Raw genomic sequence first — 24,945 nt, 5'->3', positions numbered from 1 at the left:
TGTCTACAACCGGAGGATGTCTGCTCCTATGCATCGATACACCGAACGTCTAGAAGTTTGGCAAATCTGCCAATGACTCTCCTATCTCAAATGCATGAATATAAATCTATAAATGCATAATCATATCAAAAGATTTGAATATAATCTATAAACAAATCATAATCATATCAAAAGATAAACAACTAATCTAATATGTGATTTTGTTGGGAAACTCAAACTGAATCTCATTTGAGTTGTGTCTTCCCCAAACAAAACATGAATTATACCTTTCGTCACACAATCTGTGTTGTAGTTGAAAACTCGGAGGCGAATCTGTCAATATCGAATCTGAAATGGAAATGTTGATACATATTCTATCAATCTCTAATCTCAATCAACACATATCCAATTCAATACTTGACCTCGGTACAATTTGACAGCATAACGACGTAATTTCTCGATATCGGTCAATCCAACTCTCAATATATATATCACCAATCTATAATTCTCAACTCATAAACATCATCATAAGCATATGATAGTACTCAAAATCTGCATATTTAACTCTAAACATGCTGGAAAATCGTAACATTTGCATATGACATCCGATAATCGATCCGGCTTCGAATATATGATTACCAACTTCACAAGAACACATAATAGGTATCATATCATAATTTTCTCAACATGTAACTTTCAAAACATGCTGAAAAGATATAAAAAGTATACCCTTTTGAAGCCCTTGTCAAGAGGAGTCCAAATCTCCACTTGGATCAAAGTTTGGATGTGTAAATATTGTACAAGCTAGCTTTAAAATGAAAGAACCTTCCCTCTTACTTGACCTTTCTCTCTCTCGGTTCTCAGCTGTCCAGGAGAAGAAATGAAGACACATCTTATATATCTTGCATGGCAAGAGACAAGTGTTATCATTTTTCAAACAACACGTCTCGCGCATATGCGCGACTTCACTCGTGCATATGCGCGAGACCTACTGGCCTCGGCAATGTCAATCTCAATACCTCGCGCATATGTGCGCTTCTTCTCGCACATGTGCGCCAAAGTCTCTGGAGGTGTCGCGCATATGCGCGCCTTATCTCGTGCATGTGCGCCAATGTCTCTGGACGTGTCGCGCATATGCGCGCCTTATCTTGCGCATGTGCGCCGATGCTACTGGAATGGTCGCGCATGTGCGCCGGTCTAGTGGCGCATATGCACCAAGTTCATCTCATATCTATAATTTACATCTACTTTCTTGTCTCTTTCGGTCCGATACAAAACGTCTACAATCACCTTAATTATCAACAAAACAAATCTGATTATGATAATTAAATTCTCGGGCCTTACATGTAAAAACATGAAGGATGATTTTTGTTGCTAGGATTTTCTAATCCTTCTTAGATCGTGACTGCAGCAGAGCTTCGACACTAGGAAGAATTGAGAGAGCAAATCTCGAAATTATTCAGAGCAGCAGGGAGCAACTTTCAAAAATTTGGAGTAATTTTTAGGTGTGATTTTGAATGGTTGGCTCCTCTTATTTATAATGGCTGACTGGTATCTTGATCGTGTATTATCTTCATGTTTAATTTTATCCAAACTTTGAATCTAAGATAATTTATCCATCTTCCTGGATAATTTCGAAAATAATCCCTTGGCTAGGCCTGAAATTTCGAATTCCAGATCTAATTTCTAGAATCCGTAGATCTATTATTTTGCAGTACAATTTAATCTTTACCCTTAGATTTCAACCTTTCCCCCTATTTAATTTTGAATTTTGTTGATAATTTATCCAAAAAAATAGAACTCTTGATTTTCTTGAATTCTTTGTAGGCAAACTTTTGAATTTCTCATGCATGTAATTCCTTATCATGTAGACTTTCCTCTATCTAGTATCTTCGAAAATTACATATATAAATACATGAAAAGTTCAAAATCTCATATAGCATTATCATCTCACTTGATAACCCTTTTATCTTGATCAATGCATATAAATATTATCTCAAATCTTATACTTATATCTTGCATTTTCTTCCCAAATTTCGAAATTATGTGTAAGACCCTAAAATATATTATCCGGTAATTTAACGTAATTAGTGTTAGAGTAGATGCTCTGCAAGCCAACGATTGGCTAGGGAATTTATTGACTCAAATGAAATAAACAATCTTTATTTTAATATAATTTAACTTTTTATGGTCTTGTTATACTTTATCTGTATACCCATGCAAACAGCATAGATAAAGTCCTTGATTATGCTTTAATATAAATGAATCGTACTTCGATCTTGAAACTCATTTGTAAACAATGCATATTCTAAATACGTTCCTAGTCGATTCAGCCGCCTAAAATAGGGATAAAGGCCGCTTGAGCTCGAGACTAGCATCTGTGATGTTGTGTACTGCGTTTCTTGGTAAGGGCATAGAGATGTCCAAACATGCAGATGGGTAGTCATATGATGATTATACCGAACAACCCTCCATCGGACTTTCCAAGTGGTTATCATTCATCGAGAGGATAAGTCCGTGGTTATGATTGTACACCATTAGTCCTTACGACCCGGGACAACACTGAGGCTCTATATACTAGGGATGTTCTTTGACTCGTTTACCGGCTCCAGGAGAGTCATCAGGTGGCGAGGTTGGGTACAGTTGCGACACATATAGGAGCAGTGCATTGTAGTCGGGGATTCACCGCTCACCTACGGGTGTGGATATCCTATGTGATCTAATGAAATAATAGTGCATGAAATCTCTGGCCAGAGTACGAGATGTACATTGGAGAAGGAGTTCTCCAAATAGTACACACGATGCCACTATTATAGTTATCACATAGTTATCGAATTAATATGCAACCCTCGATGAACCAATGGTTGCAGATTCGATCGGGATATACGAGATGAAGAGACCGTACTGTACGTTAATCATAATCGACTGGTTCTTGCAGGCACTATCAGTGATACCTAGGGGATCATGGGGCGATGCTACTTGACGCTCTTACCATGATCCGATGGGTGCAATCAGAAATGAGTTCTGACATTCTTGATCAAGGTGTTGATGAAAAGAATGGGGCTAACTAGGGTAAGCCCTAATAAAGGATTATGTCCTGAATCACAAAGAGTTGTGAACTCACGGCTAGCTGTATCCCTGAACCATTGAGGGTCACACAAGTACTGGATTGTTTGTTCCCGTTGAGAGAATAAATTCAAGAAGTTGAATTTATATTATATAGTAAATTCAAGGAGTTGAATTTATGATAATTAAATTTTGAGAGAATAAATTCAAGGAGTTGAATTTATAAAATTTGAGAATTTAATTTATTAAACTCAAATGTTGGGTTTATTGAATATTAAATTTTGGAGGTGATAAAAATTCAAGGAGTTGAATTTATAATTTAAATAATAAATTCAAATGTTGAATTTATAATGTATTTAATTTATTAAGCTCAAAAGTTGAGTTGATTAATTAATAAATTAAATATGGTGGATAATATGTTTATGGGCTTGTAGGGGTACAAATCCAACATATTAAATAATTAAAGTTTTAATGAGCTTTGATTAAATTAATTAAACTAGTTGGACTAGCCCAATTAATTAAATCAAGTCCATTAATTTTAATTATGTAATTAAGGTTATAATTTATTATATATAAAGGTTGATAGGTCAACCCTAGCCACCACCACAAAAAAGCTTTCGAGAATCTCACCTCAAAGAGAATAAAAAAATCGGCCACTTGTTTTGAGTAGAAATATTGTGCTGTCTCTCAATTTTTCTCTCCTACGCAAAATCTTTTCTATAATTTCTAGTGCAATTTGGAAAGAGGAACAAACAATTCAGTCATGGACCTGATTAGACGATACGAAAGGAGTCTCTTGAAGAAACTTCGTAGGGATTCATCAAGAGCCAGATCTGTTATACCGGATCGGTTGGTGTCCAGTGATTAATTCGCCAAAGGTATAACGATTCTAACATGCTATATATGTTTTGTTAAAATCATACGAGCGCCCAAATAAATCATATTTTGATTGTCAAAATAAATAAAAATTTTAAAACTTCCGCTGCGTTTGGGCGTGTAGAAAATCGAGATCCAACAATTAGAACAATTATTGAGTTGTACAAAATAATTATTAATGCCAAATAATTTTTGAAGTGTGTTAAAAATATGTATTTTAGAATATCAGAGAATTGAACGATATAAAATACATATATAATTTAAATAACATACGAGAAGAAAATAAATACAAATCAAGATAATTGGGCTTGAGTTACTATTTTTAGTAACTAATTAATATTAAAATAGTAACTAATTAATATTAAATTTATACATATACATACTATATACTCGGGACAATTAAAAAAATGGGATTGAGACATAAAGTTTTTAAAAAAGAAGGACTCTGACTTTTTTTTTAAAAAAAGAAGGAGTTGACTCTTGATTATAAATTAAACCTTAATTAAATTTTTAATTTAATAAATTAGTTATTCTTTTTTTTTCTCCGCCTATATTCTTCCACCCAGAAAAATTGGTCGACCAAATTTTCTTCTCTGTCGACCAAGAAAAAATTGGTCTTTTCTTGGTCGACCAAATTTTTTTCTCAGTCGACCAAGAAAAAATTGGTCTTTTCTTGGTCGACCAAATTTTTTTCTCAGTCGACCAAGAAATAATTGGTCGACCGATTAAATTTGGTCGACCGACCCAGAAAAAATTGGTCGACCAAATTTTTTTCTCGGTCGACCAAGAAAAAATTGGTCGACCGATTAAATTCGGTCGACCAAGAAGAAATTTTTCGTGTGGCTTGGTATACAACGAAAAGCGTAACATTTGCGACGGTTCTAAAACAACCGTCGCTAAAAACAGATCGGCGACGGTTATGTTTTAACCGTCGCAACCTAGCGACAGTTTAAAACCAACCGTCGCTAATTTGCGACCGTTAAATCATAACCGTCGCAAAACTTGGTCGACCCAAAGAATTTTGATTGGTCGACAGTCGACCCAACTTGGTCTACCCATATTTTTGGGTACATCAAGAAAAGTTGGGTAGACCCAAATTTAGGTAGTTGTTTGGTCGACCGAAGATACATTGCTTGGTCGATCCAAGATTTTGGGTCGACCCAAGATAATTACTTAATTTTGACGGATAATTACACAATTTTGATCAATGTTCCATGTTTTTAACATATGAATCACATAATTTCACAAGTATGTTCCATAATGTTACATGTTAATGACATATGAGTCACAATTTCACAATTATGTTATATGTTTTGACATATGAATCAGAATTTCACAACTATGTTACATGTTTTAATATATGAATCATAATTTCACAATTATGTTATATGTTTTAACATAATTTCACAAATTTCACAATTATGTTATATGTTTTTTAACATAAAATAAAAATCACAATTTCACAATTACGTTAAATTTTTTAACATATGAATCATAATTTCACAATTAATTTATATGTTTTTTAACATAAGAATCATAATTACACAATTTTGACCAATGTTGCTCGACAATCGTAGATGTTTAATCCATTAATTGATTAATATATGAATAACATATTTTCACATGTATGTTTTATAATGTTACATGTTTCGACCCAAAAGACTGGAATTTTGGGTCTACTCAAAAGGCTGGAACTTTGGGTCGACCCAAGTTGGTACATAATGTTATTTTGTCGACCCAAGTTAAATATGTGTTTCATATGTTAAATCTTGTAATATTATGTAATGAAATTGTGATTAATATGTTAAAACATGCAATATAGTTGTGAAATTAAGATCTATATGTTAAAACATGTAATTGTGATTTTTATGTTAAAATATGTAATTCAATTGAAATTGCGATTCATATGTTTAAACATGTAACATAATAAGTTAAAACATATAACATTATAGAACATACTATACTTGTGATTATGTAACTGTGATTTATATATTCAAACATGTAACATAATTGTGATTCATATGTTAAAACATGTAATTGTGATTTTTACGTTAAAACATGTAATTCAATTGAAATTGTGATAACATATAATTGTAATTTTTATGTTAAAACATGTAACATCGTTGTGAAATTGTGATTTATATGTCAAAACATGTAACATAATAAGTCAAAACATATAAAATTATAGAACATACTATACTTGTGATTATGTAATTATGATTTATATATTCAAACATGCAACACAATTGTGATTCATATGTTAAAACATGTAATTGTGATTTTTATGTTAAAACATGTAATTCAATTGAAATGTGATAACATAGAATTGTGATTTTTATGTTAAAACATTTAATTCAATTGAAATTGTGATTTATATGTGAAAACATGTAACATCGTTGTGAAATTGTGATTTATATGTCAAAACATGTAACATAATAAGTCAAAACATATAAAATTATAGAACATACTATACTTGTGATTATGTAATTATGATTTATATATTCAAACATGTAACACAATTGTGATTCATATGTTAAAACATGTAATTGTGATTTTTATGTTAAAACATGTAATTCAATTGAAATTGTGATAACATAGAATTGTGATTTTTATGTTAAAACATTTAATTCAATTGAAATTGTGATTTATATGTTAAAACATGTAACATAGTTGTAAAATTATGATTTATATGTCAAAACATGTAACATAATAAGTTAAACATATAACATTATAGAACATACTATACTTGTGATTATGTAATTGTGATTTATATATTCAAACATGTAACAGAATTGTGATTCATATGTTAAAACATGTAATTGCGATTTTTATGTTAAAACATGTAATTCAATTGAAATTGTGATAACATATCATTGTGATTTTTATATTAAAACATGTAATTCAATTGAAATTGTGATTCATATGTTAAAACATGTAACATCGTTGTGAAATTGTGATTTATATGTCAAAACATGTAACATAATAAGTCAAAACATATAAAATTATAGAACATACTATACTTGTGATTATGTAATTATGATTTATATATTCAAACATGTAACACAATTGTGATTCATATGTTAAAACATGTAATTGTGATTTTTATGTTAAAACATGTAATTCAATTGAAATTGTGATAACATAGAATTGTGATTTTTATGTTAAAACATTTAATTCAATTGAAATTGTGATTTATATGTTAAAACATGTAACATAGTTGTAAAATTATGATTTATATGTCAAAAAATGTAACATAATAAGTTAAACATATAACATTATAGAACATACTATACTTGTGATTATGTAATTGTGATTTATATATTCAAACATGTAACAGAATTATGATTCATATGTTAAAACATGTAATTGTGATTTTTATGTTAAAACATTTATTCAATTGAAATTGTGATAACATATAATTGTGATTTTTATATTAAAACATGTAATTCAATTGAAATTGTGATTCATATGTTAAAACATGTAACATAGTTGTGAAATTGTGATTTATATGTCAAAACATGTAACATAATAAGTTAAAACATATAACATTATAGAATATACTATACATGTGATTATGTAATTGTGATTTATATATTCAAACATGTAACATAATTGTGATTCATATGTTAAAATATGTAACATACTTGTGAAATTGTGATTCATATGTCAAAACATGTAACATTATAAAACATACATGTGAAATTATGTGATTAATATATTAATCAATTAATGGATTAAAAATCTACGATTGTCGAGCAACATTGGTCAAAATTGTGTAATTATGATTTTTATGTTAAAAAACATAACTTAATTGTGAAATTATGATTTATATGTTAAAACATGTAACGTAATTTTGAAATTGTGATTTATATGTTAAAAAACATATAACATAATTGTGAAATTTGTGAAATTATGTTAAAACATATAACATAATTGTGAAATTATGATTCATATTTTAAAACATGTAACATAGTTGTAAAATTCTGATTCATATGTCAAAATATATAACATAATTCTGAAATTATGATTCATATGTCAAAACATATAACATAATTGTGAAATTGTGACTTATATGTCATAACATGTAAAATTATGGAACATACTTGTGAAATTATGTGATTCATATGTTAGAAACATGCAACATTGGTCAAAATGGTGTAATTATCCGTCAAAATTAAGTAATTATCGGTCATATTTGTCAAATCAATGGATTCATGTGTCAGAAAAAGAGTCGATGCAAAAGCAACCTTGATCGATCCAAAATCAAGTTCTCTTGCATTGCCCCTTCGAACAGGTTTCGAAGATAAACCGTCGCTAATTAGCGACGGTTAATGGTAAACCGTCGCAATATGAAGTTTTGCGACGGCTTTACTCTAACCGTCGCAAATATTGAAATAGCGACGGTTTAGAATATAAAACCGTCGCTAATTTGGATCGACCAAATATTCCCCATTTTTCGGTCGACCAAGCAATTCTCTGGTCAACATTTTGCTGGATCATTTGGTCGACCAAGCAGAATTTTGTTCTACACAATATATTTGCGAATTAGCGACGGTTTACCTTAAACGGTCGGTAAATGCGACGGTTAAAAACCGTCGCAAAGCTGCTTTTAGCGACGGTTAATATAACCGTTGCAAATATTAAATAGCGACGGCTTAGATTGGACAACCGTCGCTAATATTGGTCGACCATTTATTTGGGGTCGACCAAACCATAATGTCGACCAAGTTTTGGTCGACCTACTTCAGACACGCTTTGATCGACCATTTTTTTTGGGGTCGATCAAACCATAATGTCGACCAAGTTTTGGTCGACTTACGTAAAGTTCAGATACGCTTTGGTCGACCATTTTTTTTTGCGGAAGAAAAATTTAATTTAAAGTTGATTAAATGAATTTAATATTAAAAATTTAAGTTAATAGTTAATTTACAATTAAACAAAAGGATATTTTTGTAAATTGAGTTGTCAATCCTTTTTTTAAAATAAAATAGGACTGAGTCACTTTTCCCTAAATTTCCCCTATATACTCTCACACCATTAAAAAGAGGAAAGAAGAAGAAAGAGAAAGGAGAAACTCGTTTCCATCCCCAAACTATTCCCGCAGCTACAATAGCAGCTGCTGTAAATTCATCGTATATCCTCCGTCCGAACGTGAAACTTAAAAATTCTTGAAGGGTTGTGTTCCAAACATACTATGCTTTGTCTCAAGATATAAATCAGAAATTTTGATCAAGGACCCAGCTAGATCGAAGCTGTTGTTCGAGGGGAAAATTAGGGAAAAGAGACTCAAATGTGTTTTTTTTAAAAAAAAGGATCCACACGCACATTTACTTTTATGTCCTTATGTTTTAAGTTTAAAATCTTTAAACACACGATTAAATCCACATAAATAAATCTTTACAAAAAAATAGAGAAACCTCCTCCCATAAACCTTACCCCGCCGTTCACGAAAAAACCCTTCAGTCGAGGCGACGCAAACTCAATCGAAGGAATGACAAACAAAAATGTTTTAATTTTCACGTTTATTTCGATATTTTGCTTCTACGTTTTTGTCGATTTTGGTTTCCTGCGGTGTGCGTCGATGAGTTGAGATCGACTTTGATTTTGTGGTCGATCGACCAAATTTTATGGTCGACCAAAATAATTGGTCGACCATTTGTGGACGACCAACTATTATGGTCGACCATAAAATTGGTCGACCACACAGCTGATCATAAGATTGGTAGACCATAAAATTGGTCGACCAAACAGTTAGTCGACCACACAGCTGACCATAAGATTGGTCGACCATTTTGTTGGAAAAAATTGGTCAACATTGTGTGGTCGACAGTCGACTAATTTTTATGGTCGATCTCAAATTAGCGACGGTTTTAAATCTAAACCGTCGCTATTTCAATATTTGCGACGGTTTTATTAAACCGTCGCTAAACTTCATTTTGCGACGGTTTATGTTAAACCGTCGCAAATAGCTTGTGTAGACCAACTCGACCCAACATACGTTGCTTTGTCGACCCAATATCTCTGAGTCGACCCATGTTGATTTTGGGTCGATCAAGGTTGCTTTTTGGTCTACTCTTTTTCTGACACATGAATCCATAGATTTGACAAATATGACCGATAATTATTTACTTTTGACGGATAATTACACAATTTTGACTAATGTTGCATGTTTTTAACATATGAATCACATACATTCACAAGTATGTTCCATAATGTTACATGTTATGACATGTGAGTCACAATTTCACAATTAGGTTATATGTGTTGACATATGAATCACAATTTCACAACTATGTTATATGTTTTCACATATGATTCGGAATTTAACAACTTTGTTACATGTTTTAATATATAAATCATAATTTCACAATTATGTTATATGTTTTAACATAATTTCACAATTATGTTATATGTTTTTTAACATATAAATCACAATTATGTTAATGTTTCAACATATGAATCATAATTTCACAATTAAGTTATATGTTTTTTAACATAAGGATCATAATTACACAATTTTGACCAATGTTGCTCGACAATCGTAGATGTTTAATCCATTAATTGATTAATATATGAATAACATATTTTCACATGTATGTTTTATAATGTTACATGTTTTGACATATGAATCACAATTTCACAAGTATGTTACATATTTTAACATATGAATCACAATTATGTTACATGTTTGAATATATAAATCACAATTACATAATCACATGTATAGTATGTTCTATAATATTATATGTTTTAACTTATTATGTTACATGTTTTGACATATAAATCACAATTTCACAACTATGTTACATGTTTTCACATATGAATCACAATTTCAATTGAATTACATGTTTTAACATAAAAATCACAATTATATGTTATCAAAATTTCAATTGAATTACATGTTTTAACATAAAAATCACAATTATATGTTTTAACATATGAATCACAATTATGTTACATGTTTGAATATATAAATCACAATTACATAATCACAAGTATAGTATGTTCTATAATGTTATATGTTTTAACATATGAATCACAATTTCAATTGAATTACATGTTTTAACATAAAAATCACAATTATATGTTATCACAATTTCAATTGAATTACATGTTTTAACATAAAAATCACAATTACATGTTTTAATATATGGATCATAATTTCACAACTATATTGCATGTTTTAACATATTAATCACGATTTCATTACATAATATTACAAGATTTAACATATGAAACACATATTTAACTTGGGTCGACAAAGTAACATTTATGTACCAACTTGGGTCGACCCAAAGTTCCAGCCTTTTGAGTAGACCCAAAATTCCAGCCTTTTGGGTCGAAACATGTAACATTATAAAACATACATGTGAAAATATGTTATTCATATATTAATCAATTAATGGATTAAACATCTACGATTGTCGAGCAACATTGGTCAAAATTGTGTAATTATGATCCTTATGTTAAAAAACATATAACTTAATTTTGAAATTATGATTCATATGTTGAAACATTAACGTAATTGTGAAATCGTGATTTATATGTTAAAAAATATATAACGTAATTGTGAAATTATGTTAAAACATATAACATAATTGTGAAATTATGATTCATATATTAAAACATGTAACATAGTTGTGAAATTTCGATTCATATGTGAAAACATATAACATAATTGTGATTCATATTTCAAAACATATAACACATAACATAATTGTGAAATTGTGACTCATATGTTATAATATGTAACATTATGGAACATACTTGTGAAATTATGTGATTCATATGTTAAAAACACGCAACATTGGTCAAAATTGTGTAATTATCCGTCTAAATTAAGTAATTATCGGTCATATTTGTCAAATCTATGGATTAATGTGTGAGAAAAAGAGTCGACCCAAAAGCGTGTAACATAATTGTGATTCATATGTTAAAATATGTAACATACTTGTGAAATTGTGATTCATATGTCAAAACATGTAACATTATAAAACATACATGTGAAATTATGTGATTCATATATTAATCAATTAATGGATTAAACATCTATGATTGTCGAGCAACATTGATCAAAATTACGTAATTATGATTCTTATGTTAAACAAACATATAACTTAATTGTGAAACTAGGATTCATATGTTAAAACATATAACGTAATTGCGAAATTGTGATTTATATGTTAAAAAACATATAACATAATTGTGAAATTTGTGAAATTATGTTAAAACATATAACATAATTGTGAAATTATGATTCATATATTAAAACATGTAACATAGTTGTGAAATTCTGATTCATATGTGAAAACATATAACATAATTGTGAAATTGTGATTCATATGTCAAAACATATAACATAATTGTGAAATTGTGACTCATATGTCATAACATGTAACATTATGGAACATACTTGTGAAATTATGTGATTCATATGTTAAAAACATGCAACATTGATCAAAATTGTGTAATTATCCGTCAAAATTAAGTAATTATCTTGGGTCGACCCAAAATGTTGGATCGACCAAGCAATGTATCTTCGGTCGACCAAACAACTACCTAAATTTGGGTCTATCCAACTTTTCTTGATCTACCCAAAAATCTGGGTAGACCAAGCTTTGGTCGGTCGACCCAACATCTTGGGTCGACCAAGCAACATTCTTTTGATAGACCAAGCTTTGATCGACCTAACATGTGGTATACACATATTTGCGACGGTTATGAGTTAACCGTCGCTAAAAGCGACGGTTTTAAACCGTCGCTGAATCTGGAACTGTAACAGAAGTTCACGGTTTCTGTTTTTGGGCATTTAATCGCGTCGAGATGATCAAACTTCTTGTTGATTTTTTCCAGTGAAATGTGGTATTATTCAGTTTTTGTTATGTGTTTTAGACCGATGAACTTTAAAGTTGTTCATCGATCGTCGTTTGTTGGTATGGGTATGTTACTGTTCGTAACATATAACGGTAACACCTAAATTATGTCTTAAGAATATTTATGTGTTGTTATTGTTGATTATGTGATGTGACATTCCTGTTATATATCGTTACAGCTGTATGGAGGTAGTTAGGGGTGTTGATTAGCACTGCCTGACATACCTCGCATATTTGGCCAGACGGTTTAGTGCATGACGTTGTAGCTCCCCTGTTGCTCGAGCATTCTTCTTATTGATCGTATCGTTCGTTTGGCTCATTTTACCCTTCGATATTGAGCCATGTTCATGCATTTCACATTTCATTTACATATATATTGGTGCATGATTTATGTTACTGTTGTGTTTGTTGAACTGTTTCATACAATAATCCTAGCATCAGCTGTTTACTACGGGGGCTGCTGTGGTTGCTTTTGGGCACTATGATAGATCTCCAGAGTGGTTTTGCAGTACCAGGCAGAGGTTCCGCTGGCAGAGCTCGTGGTGGAGATTGCATTGTTTTGTTTTGGTTCGTCAGAGTTTCCCAGCTAGCTATATTTATATATTTTGAGTTGTTGTCAGTATTATGCCGTGTTTTATTATCCGGAGAGATGCACTGTGTATCTGTATAAGCATTTGGATTGATCATTGCTTGTTTTGATTTAATTTATGTTGTTTGGGAGTCTTGTCGGCTTATTTGAACTGCTGCATATGATATTTATGTCTTGTGCCATATCGACAATTGCATGTGTTTGTTTATGAATACCATAGCGTCGTCCTTGAGTCATTTTCCTTTTACAGGTATTTTAAATATTTTGTATGTCCTATATACGAGGAGATCATGCCGAAATTTTTCTAGACCATGAGGTCCATTTTAAAATATTTTAAACTTTTTTCCTCTACATATTTAAATAAATCTTTTTTTGTTTGATAATTAAACGTAATTTAAGTTATTGAGCATCACATTATGTCTCACAATTTTTGAAATACACATGTATATATCCAATATCTCCTTATTTAAATTCTTAGATCTCAGCTTACACGTTTTACCATTTCCGCTCTTGAATTTTTTGGATTAAAAAATGTACATATAGTTGAATAGATGTCAAAACAACATTGCAGCTCATTTTGATTATGACGTGTGTCAAATAGATGTCAAGACAATATTCCTTATGGAAATCTTGACGAAAGCATTTATATGAGTCAACCAGATGGTTTTATCCAAAACGATCAAAAACATAAAGTACGCAAATTGAAAAGGTCTATTATGGATTTAAGCATATGTCTAGGTTTTAGAACATTAAATTCGATCAAACCGTGGAAAGATTATGGTGTAATACACAAATCTTGATGAGCCTTGTGTCTATAAGTTTTAGATGACAAGGTGATTTTTCTCGTGTTATATGTATATGATATCCTATTGATTAGGAATAATGTTGGGGTGATGACATCTGCTAATAAATGGTTGACTCGACAGTTTGACATGAAAGACTTGGAAGAATCAAATTATGTTCTAGTTATCTAAATCCTTCGGGATAGGAAGAACATGCGAATTGCTTTATCTCAATCTTCATATATTGATAAAATATTGGTGAGGTATGCTATGTAAAATTCAAAGAAAGGACAAACACTTTTCAGATATGGAATTCACTTGTCACGTAAGCAGAGTCCAAAGACTCCAAGTGAAGTAGAATACATGAAACGAGTTCCCTATGCTTCGGCAATAGGAAGTCTCGTGTATAAAAATGTGATTTGAATGGAAGGAGAGAGGGGATTCAAGTTTAGAATTCCATCCAAATCTTAGGTTGAAGTCAAGACAAATTAATGTTTGTATTTTAATACATTTTATGTAGTCATTAAAGGTCCATTGAAATTTTGATTAACTTAAAAGACTTTTATAAAGTTATTAAAAGTCGAGATCGAATATCATTTTAATTTAAACTCTACAAAAGTTTGTTTTAGATACTACTAGACTTCTATAAAATTTTTAAAAATCTAGATTAAATACCCCAAAATTTATAAACTCCACAAAACTCTTTAAAAAGCATTGATTCTCCCGCATTGAACACACATATTTCGAAATATGGGCTGCGCTTGACGGAGAACGACCATTATTTTTGCATGATATTCATTTTCTAAATTTCAATTCACCTATAAATAGAAAAATCGTAATTTGATGAATGATGACAAAAAAATCCAGAATGATCTATAAATTATATATAACACAAAACACGAATTTATTAATATGTGCTCTAATTTATCAAGTAAATAGAACCAAAAAGAAATCAATAATATAACAAAAAAGAAAATGGTCCCCTTTCAGAAATGTCACATTAATTCCTATGCCTTTTTTTCCGCAAATATACACTCTTATATCCAAGACAAGTTTTACAATTATTCATATATTAAATGAATAAATCACTACATAAAACAATTTTATCACATTACTTTTAATGATTAAAGTAGGCCATATCCAAAAACTACGGCTAAATCTAAAAACAAGCACATTCAGTCATATAACCTAAACTCTTGACGCTTAATGTGAAACCAGCCAAAGAGATGAGCGGTTGTCTACTGGTGTAGGCATGTTACACCTAGACACTAGGTAGCAAATTACTTACAAAAGATCTAATGATGATGATGTTAAGAGTTTTTTTCAACAAAATCATGTTTCTATATAACTATGAACATGATAAATAATATACGGAACGTGATCGAGTGTTATCTTTGGTCATCGAATAATTTGTAAGTTTTCTATTTTCATCCGATTGAAGCTTTCTAAGTACTCTAACTCTCTCTGTAGATGGTGTATTTTGTTCTTATGAGGTGTGTGCTTAGGATCTCAATCACTGTTATTTATAGTCATTTCTTATACCATCAGTGAGTTAATCGGGAGCTCGAGAGTCAAAAGAAGAGACACATGCTTGTCTCAATTTTCCAAAATTGAGGCGGTGCATCTACCATTTAAAAAAAAATGTAGTCTATAACCATCGTCATTCCCTACACGTCTTTTCTTATTTTGATATGGGCAATTTTTTCTTACCATATGAGAAAACAAAAACATGAATCATGGCAATATGTCATCTAAAAGATAGTATTGTTTTCCATTTATTACAATGCATTATATATCTCAAATCTGTATAACTTAATGAATAAAACTTTTGTTTATTCGAGGTCCAAATTTATTGATATTTCTCGAATCAATGAATGTGTGCACAATAAATATGAGAAAATATCACATTACAATTTTATTAAATTTTTTCTTACAACTAAATTATATAAAAGAACCAAGTCTCATTCTTTCTGTATGATCCTTAAATTTAATGGTGGCATAAATTTTTTCAAAAGATCTGCAATCATCAGTTCAGTGCTCATGTACTCAGATATTTAATTTCTTATCTTTAACACGTTCTCGTATGACAAATACGATGTGCTTGTTTCGACTACCACTTTTGTTATTTTTAGCCATAAAAAAAGCAGTTGAATTGTCACAATATATTCTTAATGGCCTAGATATAGAATCCATAATTCCAAGCTTTGAAATTAAACTCTTCAACCATACATCATGTGAGGTTGCCTCAAAACAAGCTACGAACTCTGCTTCCACAGTGGAAGTAGCAGTCAATGTCTGTTTTGAACTTCTTAAAGATACAACGCCATCAGCGAACATGAAAATATATCATAAAGTAGATTTTCATGAATCAATGCAGCCATCATAGTCTGAATCAGAGTAGTCAATTACATCCAAATTCTCAGTTCGTCTGAACATAAGCATATAATCTTTGGTCCCTTGAAAGTACCTCATCACTTTCTTTGCAGCTTTCCACTGGTCTAAACCTGGATTACTCTGATATCTTCTCAACATCCCAACAACAAATGCAATGTTAGGTCTAGTGCAAACCTGAGCATAGATCAAGCTTCCGACAGCAGAAACATAAGAAATGTTTTTCATTTGTTCCCGCTCTAAATAATTCTTTGGGCGTTGTCTTATATTGAAATTATCTTCTTTTACAATGAGAGCTATAATTGGTGAACACATCGTAGCTGTCTCTCTAAAATTTTGTTGAGATAGGTTTCTTGAGATAGACATAGAATACCTCTAATTCGGCCTCTATGTATCTTAATTCCAATGATATAGGCATTAAGATGCATCACCCATATCCTTCATATCTCAATAAATTTTTCATTTCTCGATTCCACATTTCTAGTGTTGTGAGACGGACAATAGAATTTGTACCATTTGGATTTTTTGGCATATTCGATGAAATATCCACTTATAGTTCTTGACTCGAGTTTCTTTTCATGTATTTGTAAACTCTTATTTCTGAAGGACAATCCAAACGCGTATGTGTTGCAAACTTGATTTTCAACCTTTAAATAATTCAAATGTCATCTTTGGGACAGCTTTAGTTGGAACTCGATTTAATATATACACAACTGTCTTAATAGCTTCAGTCCACAAGGATTTAGGAAGTTTGGAGCTACTAAACATTCTCGTCACCATGTCCAATTATGTTACGGTTTCTCCTCTCAGCTATGCCATTTTGGTCTGGAGAACCATGTATAGTATATTGGGCAACAATTCCATCTTATTGGAGAAAGATCGCAGAAGGACCATGTGCCTGTCCATTCTCAATTTAATTCTTCACCTCTATCGGTTCTCATGATCTTAATTTGTTTTTCACATTGCTTCTCCACTTCATCTTTGAAAACCTTAAACGCATCAAGTGCTTTGTTTTTCTTATGAAGCATCGTGAGTAATAATCAATGAAGAAGATGAAGTATTTCGGACTTTGCATGTCCATATCTGGCAACAAATATCTGAATGTATGATTTCTAATATTTCTGTACTCCTCTAAGATCAGTAAAATTTAAAGTAGTAAGTACTATATCGTTCACTAATATTTTAATTCTCTCTTTGAAGATGTGTCCCAAACTCCGTTGCCATAATATAGAGGAATCTTCGTCTATAACACATCTTTTAATACCTCCTTGAACATTTATAGTGGTCTAATTATTTTGTAAAGAAATAGAGAAAAAACCATCAAACATTATACCATTTTCTTTTTTGGATCCTAGTAGCTATGATTCTTTGGTAAAAGTGTGTGATTCCAAGATTTCAAGTTTGTGTTAACAAGTGGAGCTCCATCTCTATCTTGAAGTGATGTTTTAAGGAGCCATTCTGAACTATACATATACTCTTCAATAAGGAAGGACTGTAATACAATTATTAATTGTTAATCTATTGACTGTTTGGAACCAGTAAGTTTTTCATGTGAACGAATCATCATATTCGGTGCTAGAATATTGTTGCTGTTTTTGAAAGGTAATGACTCCAAAAGAATGACAATATGTCAGCTATGCCAATTGTCTACCTTAAGTCCATATTTCTCCCCATTCTTTAATGCATTTGTTTACCCTCAATGTGTATTGGTTTCAAATAATGTGGTTTTAGAAGCATATGCATCATGTTCTTGGCTGTATTCCATAATGTTTAGGCTCTGCTTTTGAGAACTTAGAAAAACTAATCCTCTTTACAAAAAGCAGCATTTTTTTCCTTTTAAAATTCCATCTATCTGTTTGCTACTCTAGTGTAGCACTTGTGTCCACTTGCATACTGTTACTCTGGTTATTCATGTTGTTTAACACGAAACAATGGCCAATCATTACTCATTTGCTCTTGTTCTTCTTCGTCTTAGTACATGCTATTCCTAGTATCATCCCCCTGAATGGCACTTGCCATGATAAGTGTGGCAACATCTCGGTGAAATTCCCCTTTGGTTCCAGTTTTGGCTGTGGACACCCTGCGTTTGCCAGATACGTCAAGTGTAGTAGTTCAGGGACTCTCGAGTTCTCTACTGGCACCAACATTTACTCCATATCTTCAATAGACTACTCAAGTAAAATTCTTACAATATCCGACCCTTTCATGTCTACTTGTTCGTCAATGCAGAACTCCGGAAGCTTTATCTTGGATCATGCCAGCCCATTTACCGTAACGGAGGATAACATGTTTGTTCTAATGGGATGTTCCAGTACTTCTCCTGTTTTTGATCAAAATACGGATTTCTGTAATACAGGTTCCGTTTTGAATCTGTGCAAGGGGTTGTATTCGTGCCAAGAGGTGACGGGGATTGGTCTCGAACCAAATGCACCCATATCCACTTGCTGTGTGTATGATCCAACTATAGTTCTTGGTTCCAGAAATGATCTGGATCTCCCTAAGCTCCAGTGTTCGTCATATTCTGGAGTATATGGTTTTGGAGGAGACGAGGGCGATCCGATGAAATGGCAGTATGGGATTTTGTTGCAGTATAATGACTCTTATTTCAGCAGTGGATGCAAGAACTGTGAGGATAGTGGAGGGTTCTGTGGGTTCTCTGGTGTGAACGAGTCCTTTGCTTGCATTTGCCAGAATGGAAGAAAATCCCCCATAAATTGTTATGGCAGAGGTCAGTTGGTTAATGTTACTTTAGTTAAGGTGAAGTATATTTTATTACACATGCACACATGCTAGGTTACTCGGGATCGAAATTATATCTCGAGAAACAGTTTACTCTGCCGGGGCTGCCGGCGATCGTGGATGAATTATAAAATCTTGAAATTATATGTGTAATATTATCAAGATGGTATACTCTATTGGAACTGATCTTTGTTTAATGATGTGATTAGGATATGGTTGGAGTGGGACTTGGAGACACAAAATTCAAACCAAATTAAGTATTGGAGGTAAAAAGGGAATCCCTTTTAGTTTTCTTGACTTCATGTCCTTTTTAACAAAAAAGTCTTCCTTAATTAAGGATCTTGTGCAGAGCTCTCTTTTATGTTCACTTTTTGCCTGAATTTGTGCTTAAAAGTGCTATTTTCTTGGAATTTTCAGGATTCTTGTTTTTGCTGTCGATCTCTTTCATTTGAAGAAGTAATTACGAAGTGGAGAATATCAGAGAGTACTTGCTTGATGAGAAGCTTTATGATGAGAAGCTTTACTGCTTCAGTTTCACTTTTATGTAATTCCATGACAAAGATTTCAAGTGCTTTTTAATGAAACTCCATGTTTGAGCATATTGGTCAGTTCATAGCTTTAAAGAATAAATGTGTTTTCCAGTGTTAAAAATATGTTTTATCTTATTGAAATAATAATAAAAGAAAATAGGATCAATGTTATTTATACGGGCTTGTATGTGAATAATTATGTGTTGTGGGTTGTCTATTAAGTTAAATAAAAAATTAAAGTGATCAGTTAAAGTTTTGACTATTGGGCTTTAATGTATATAATAGATTGTGGGTCTTTAACGTATAAAGACGTAAGTGTAATTTTTATTTTATGATACACAAAAAAAAAATCAAAAGATAATGATAGATATTATATATATATATATATATATATATATATATATATATATATATATATATCTGTGGGTCATAATCCTCATATCGTGCGGCATCACGTTCCCTATTTTTTTCCCATTAAGAAATTAGTTTAAAAGAGAAAATTGAAGGATTCTCTCGAGGAAAAGAGTACGTGGATCTGGAAGATCGAGACACGTTATAAATAATTCAGAATTAAGTTTTCTATTGAGCATATCGGTATAAACTACATGATTGCGAATCCGCTTACTAAGGGAGTGCCACCCACACATTTTCATGAGCACACTACTTGTATGAGTGTTATGTCAATTGAGTAAATTCAATTTTAGTGAGAGTTTGTAATTTTAAATGATTTTCAGTTGTAGTTATGTAAATTAATTGTCCGCAGAAATAAATTTCAAGTTAAATCACACTCTGATTATAGTTTAAAGTTTGATCTTAATTAGGTTAAGGGATGACCAGTTGAAAATAGTCATGTTATGATCACATTGCATGAAATGATTAATGCTACACATCCACTTCATGATCCAGTTGAAAATGGTCATGTTGTGATCATTGATGGGTTTGGTTACCTTGAGTGTAGCGAAAACTACTTTGATCTTATGTTGATGTGATTGATGAACATGGTTGATTATAGTTACATTTCGGAATGACAACATCTTTGACCTCATAATGTTATTTTCACAAACACAATTATAAGGTTACATATATAGCCCAAGTGGGAGATTTGTTGGATTAATTTTATTTATATGGAATTATATATGAATAATTATGTGTTGTTGGTTATTTATTAAGTCAAGACCAAAATTAAAGTGATCAGTTAAAATTTTAGCTATTAAACTTTAATGTATCTAATAAGTTGTGGGTCTTTAATGTGTAGAGATATAAGTGTAATTTATGTTTTTATGATGGGCTAAAACAGAAATATCATAATATAATGATAGACATTATCTATATATGGATCATGGTCCCCAGATCGCGTGGCATCACGTTCCTTATTCTCTTCCACATTAAGAAAATAGTTCAGACGAGAAAACTAAAGGATTCACTCAAGGAAAAAAACGCTTAGATCTGGAATATCAAAGCACGTTCTACAAAATTCAGAATTATGGCCTCACGATACGTTTGCGCTTAAGTTTTCAATCAAATTCTTAATTATTTAGCATTATGGATTATGTTGTTTAAGGATTTTACCCAACAAAAAAATCATCCATCTCAATTTTTTAGAGTTATTTCTTAGTATTTTCAAAAAACATGTTCGCCAAACAGGATCAACCCGCATACTTTTCCTGCAATATTTACCAAGAACATCATTCTATGGATCCAAACATGGACAAATTAACCTTTTAAAAATAGTTCAGAGCTAATTATAGAATTTAAATATGTTGTCACAGTACAAAATTAGTATACATGGGAAGGTATACCATTTGTTTCAGATATCATCAGAAGTTTCAGAGCTCCGTTATCTTTTGCCTTTTTTTTGTAGTGCTAACCGAGTGGACCAGACCCTGACCAACCCTTCTAGGACCTAGACCGAACCCTGAACAAGTTTCTGGACCAGCCTCTACAGCCCATGCGCTTGCAACCATAAACATGCGCCAAACCCGTGCTCTACAAGGCTAGCGCAACTAAAGCTTCAAACCTAGAGCCTTCCTCCTTACACCATCCATCCTTCGACCCATCTAGGACCATGACTAGAACTTCTTAGGACCCTTGGACACGTCCCAACAGCAGCCCGCAGCCGTACCCTTCTAGGAACCCAAACCGTGCCCTAGCTTGTTTTGAAACCCGAATTTTCGTTCAGCCTATTTCCTCATCTTATCCAACCCTTATCCATGCCTCTATGTACCCTTAAACGTACTCAAAAACGTCCAATCTAATGTCCCTACCTTTGCATCCCCTTTGTGCATCAATACCATGAATTTAAACGCATGAAACTCAAGTTTTATCATGTATATGCCATAAAAATGAAAATAAAAAGAGGGTTTTTCATGCAAACATGATTAAACACACATAATATGATTTGAATTGTGCAAAAAGAAGGTTAAGAAACGTGTCTTTGCGTTTAAAATGCTTGAAATACGAATATCGAAGCAGTAGAGTCGGTGACGAACCGAGGACAATTTCTATTTTTTTCTACCCTTTTTTCTTTTCAAACCCCCGTCAAAAACCCACATTGGGATGCAAAGGAGTCGAGTGATCATTGTTTGAAGAAAGAACGAGGAAGAAAGTCGAAGAACGAAGGAGAAAAAAATCGAAACTTCCTTACCCAAGCTTCCCTTCTTTGGCCGATGTTCTCTTCGCTTTTACGTGAATGTGTGTGTGCGTGTAAGGGTGTGTGTGTTTAGGTCTAGGAGTCTTTCTTTTATTTTTATTTTATTTCTTTAATAAATAATAAAAGGCTTTCAAAATATTTAATTAATGGGTTTCATTAACCTTAGGTTTTAATTAATAAAATAGGGCCATTAAGATTTATAAAACCAATAGGCTTCAAATTAAAAGATTTAAAAATACTTATGTCCAAAAAAACTTCTTATAAAATACATAAAATTCTTTGCTCCCACTAATTAATTTAAACTTGAATTTAAAAATGCAATAAATATTTTCTTAACTAAAATAAAAATTTATCTTTTAAATCTTTAGCACTTTAATCGTCTCGGGTCTTCCGTCCCCAGCCAACCACCAATATTCCTGAAAATCTTTTAAAATATGAAACCATTCAAAATTACACAATTAATCATTTAGTAACTCAAAATATATCATTCATGCATTTTATAGAAAAAATTTGGAAGGTAAATTAAGCATATAAATTGCACGTTTCATTCAAAACTTTAAATTAGAAATAGAATTTAGTTCATACAGATCATTAGGAATTTTTTTATGCTACATTCAGAGTGTACACTCGTATAATGTGACGAAATTGTAGCACTTTGGACCATAAAAAAATTGTTGAGTTAGAATCCGGGAAATTCAGTGATCAAGATGATGTCCTCAAGAACATGCACCACACAATACGAATTTCTTGTTTGCAGCCACATAAGAGAATCATGAATCACTACAGATATGAACTCAAATATAGATTCAAACCGCAATGTAGAGGACACAAGGTTTACGTGGTTCGATAAAAAATGATCTACGTCCACGAGAGGTGATCTCATTAGGATTGATAGTCTCATAGCACAAATAATATTAAAAAAGAAGTCATGGTATGAGGCTCATTTACTCTAATGATAATTAATAATCTGACAATAATGCTTTGATTTAATTTGCACCAAAAACTAGTTTAAAATATTTAAAACGGACCTCGGGGCCTAGAAAATTTTCAGCATGACCTCCTCGTAAGTAGGACATCTCAAAAAATTCAAGTATCAGAAAATAGTAAAATGACTCAAAACTGACGCTACGATAAATATAAATAATCACATGCAAGTTCCGACCAGGCACACGTCAACAATTCTCAAGCATTAGTTCAACTAAACCGATCAGGCTTTAAAACATACTAAAACAGATCTAAACTAAATAATAACAAGTCAAACACTCATACATATATTCGGGGCATCTCCCTGGCAAATAAAATACAACATAGAACCGACACAAACTCCAATACATCCATAAAGACTAACTAGGAGACTTCAACGAACCAAAACCAAATGAAGTGTGAAATGCATGAACATGGCTCAATATCAACGAGGTAAATGGAGCCAAACAAATGATACGATCAACAAGAATTATGCTCGAGCATCACACAAGGGAGCTACATCGTCATGCAGCTAAATAGCCCTGCCAAGTATGCAAGGTATGTCATGCTGTGCTAATCAACACTCCCGACTCGGACTTCATACAGCTGTAACAATATATAACAGGAATGGAACAAACAACCAGAACTGGATATCACAATCCCAATGCTCACCCCGAGGGCTATACTAACAACGGGATTGATCAGCCTTAACTACGGTTTCACTCCTATCAATATAGGCATATCAGCCACACGGCCCACACCCTAATCCTGAGTTATACAACAACCAGTATCGAATAACAGTAACTGGTCAACAAGACCTATAGGACTCAAGATGTATGTCATAACATTATGACCTAAACTAAATGCCATATAACTGAACATATAATACAATAAGGCATTTAACAACTCAAACAATTCACATAATCACATAAACAATAATAAAAATACATAATATGCTTAAAACATAATTTAAGTGTTATCGTTGTATGTTATCGAACTGTAACATAATTATACCAACTAACGACGATCAATGCACAACTTTAAATCTCCTCGGCCTAAAATACATAACAATAACCTGAATAATCCCACATTTCACCGGAAGAAATCAAGGAGTTTGATCATTTCGACGCGATTAAATGGCCAAAAACAGAAACTATGAAACTACCTTCATTTATAGTTCTAGATTCAGCACTTAAGGCATAAAATTCATATCTCACTCAATATTGACTAAAATCAATATCCGCCAATTGGAAATTAAAGACAATCGATTATCTAAGTTTTCCTAAAAGAAACTATTTTCAGAATCTCATTATATCCCAAAATTAGCAAGAACTACGCTGTTACTCACAAAATTCGCAGACAGAAATCTAAAAATGAGCAGTTTCAGTAAAAACATGCATAACGTATTCAATTCTTAACAGAATTTAACGATTCAAGTCGCATTCCAAAGATAACATATAGATATACAACTTTCAATATACCAAAGATCCAGAATCCAACTGAAAAA

At 32.0% G+C, this 24,945-nt stretch overlaps 2 protein-coding genes across 2 annotated transcripts; one reads left to right on the top strand and one right to left on the bottom strand.

The window, feature by feature from the left end:
* Positions 1–16,526: 16,526 nt before the first annotated feature.
* Positions 16,527–16,871, bottom strand: LOC140835679 (secreted RxLR effector protein 161-like). The gene has a single exon (XM_073201078.1). It carries the CDS (start codon positions 16,869–16,871, stop codon positions 16,527–16,529), a length of 345 nt encoding a protein of 114 aa, XP_073057179.1.
* A 1,334-nt stretch (positions 16,872–18,205) lies between these two features.
* Positions 18,206–19,970, top strand: LOC140836123 (uncharacterized). Its single transcript, XM_073201531.1, has 3 exons — positions 18,206–19,284; positions 19,505–19,561; positions 19,713–19,970. The coding sequence occupies exons 1-3, from the start codon at positions 18,468–18,470 to the stop codon at positions 19,745–19,747; spliced, it is 909 nt and encodes a 302-aa protein (XP_073057632.1). The 5' UTR covers positions 18,206–18,467; the 3' UTR covers positions 19,748–19,970.
* The last annotated feature ends 4,975 nt before the right edge of the window (positions 19,971–24,945 follow it).

Source organism: Primulina eburnea, chromosome 7, assembly GCF_022965805.1.
Source record: "Primulina eburnea isolate SZY01 chromosome 7, ASM2296580v1, whole genome shotgun sequence".
NCBI lineage: Eukaryota > Viridiplantae > Streptophyta > Magnoliopsida > Lamiales > Gesneriaceae > Primulina > Primulina eburnea.
Note: the sequence above shows the minus strand (reverse complement) of the source record. Positions and strands in the feature narration are given on the sequence as shown.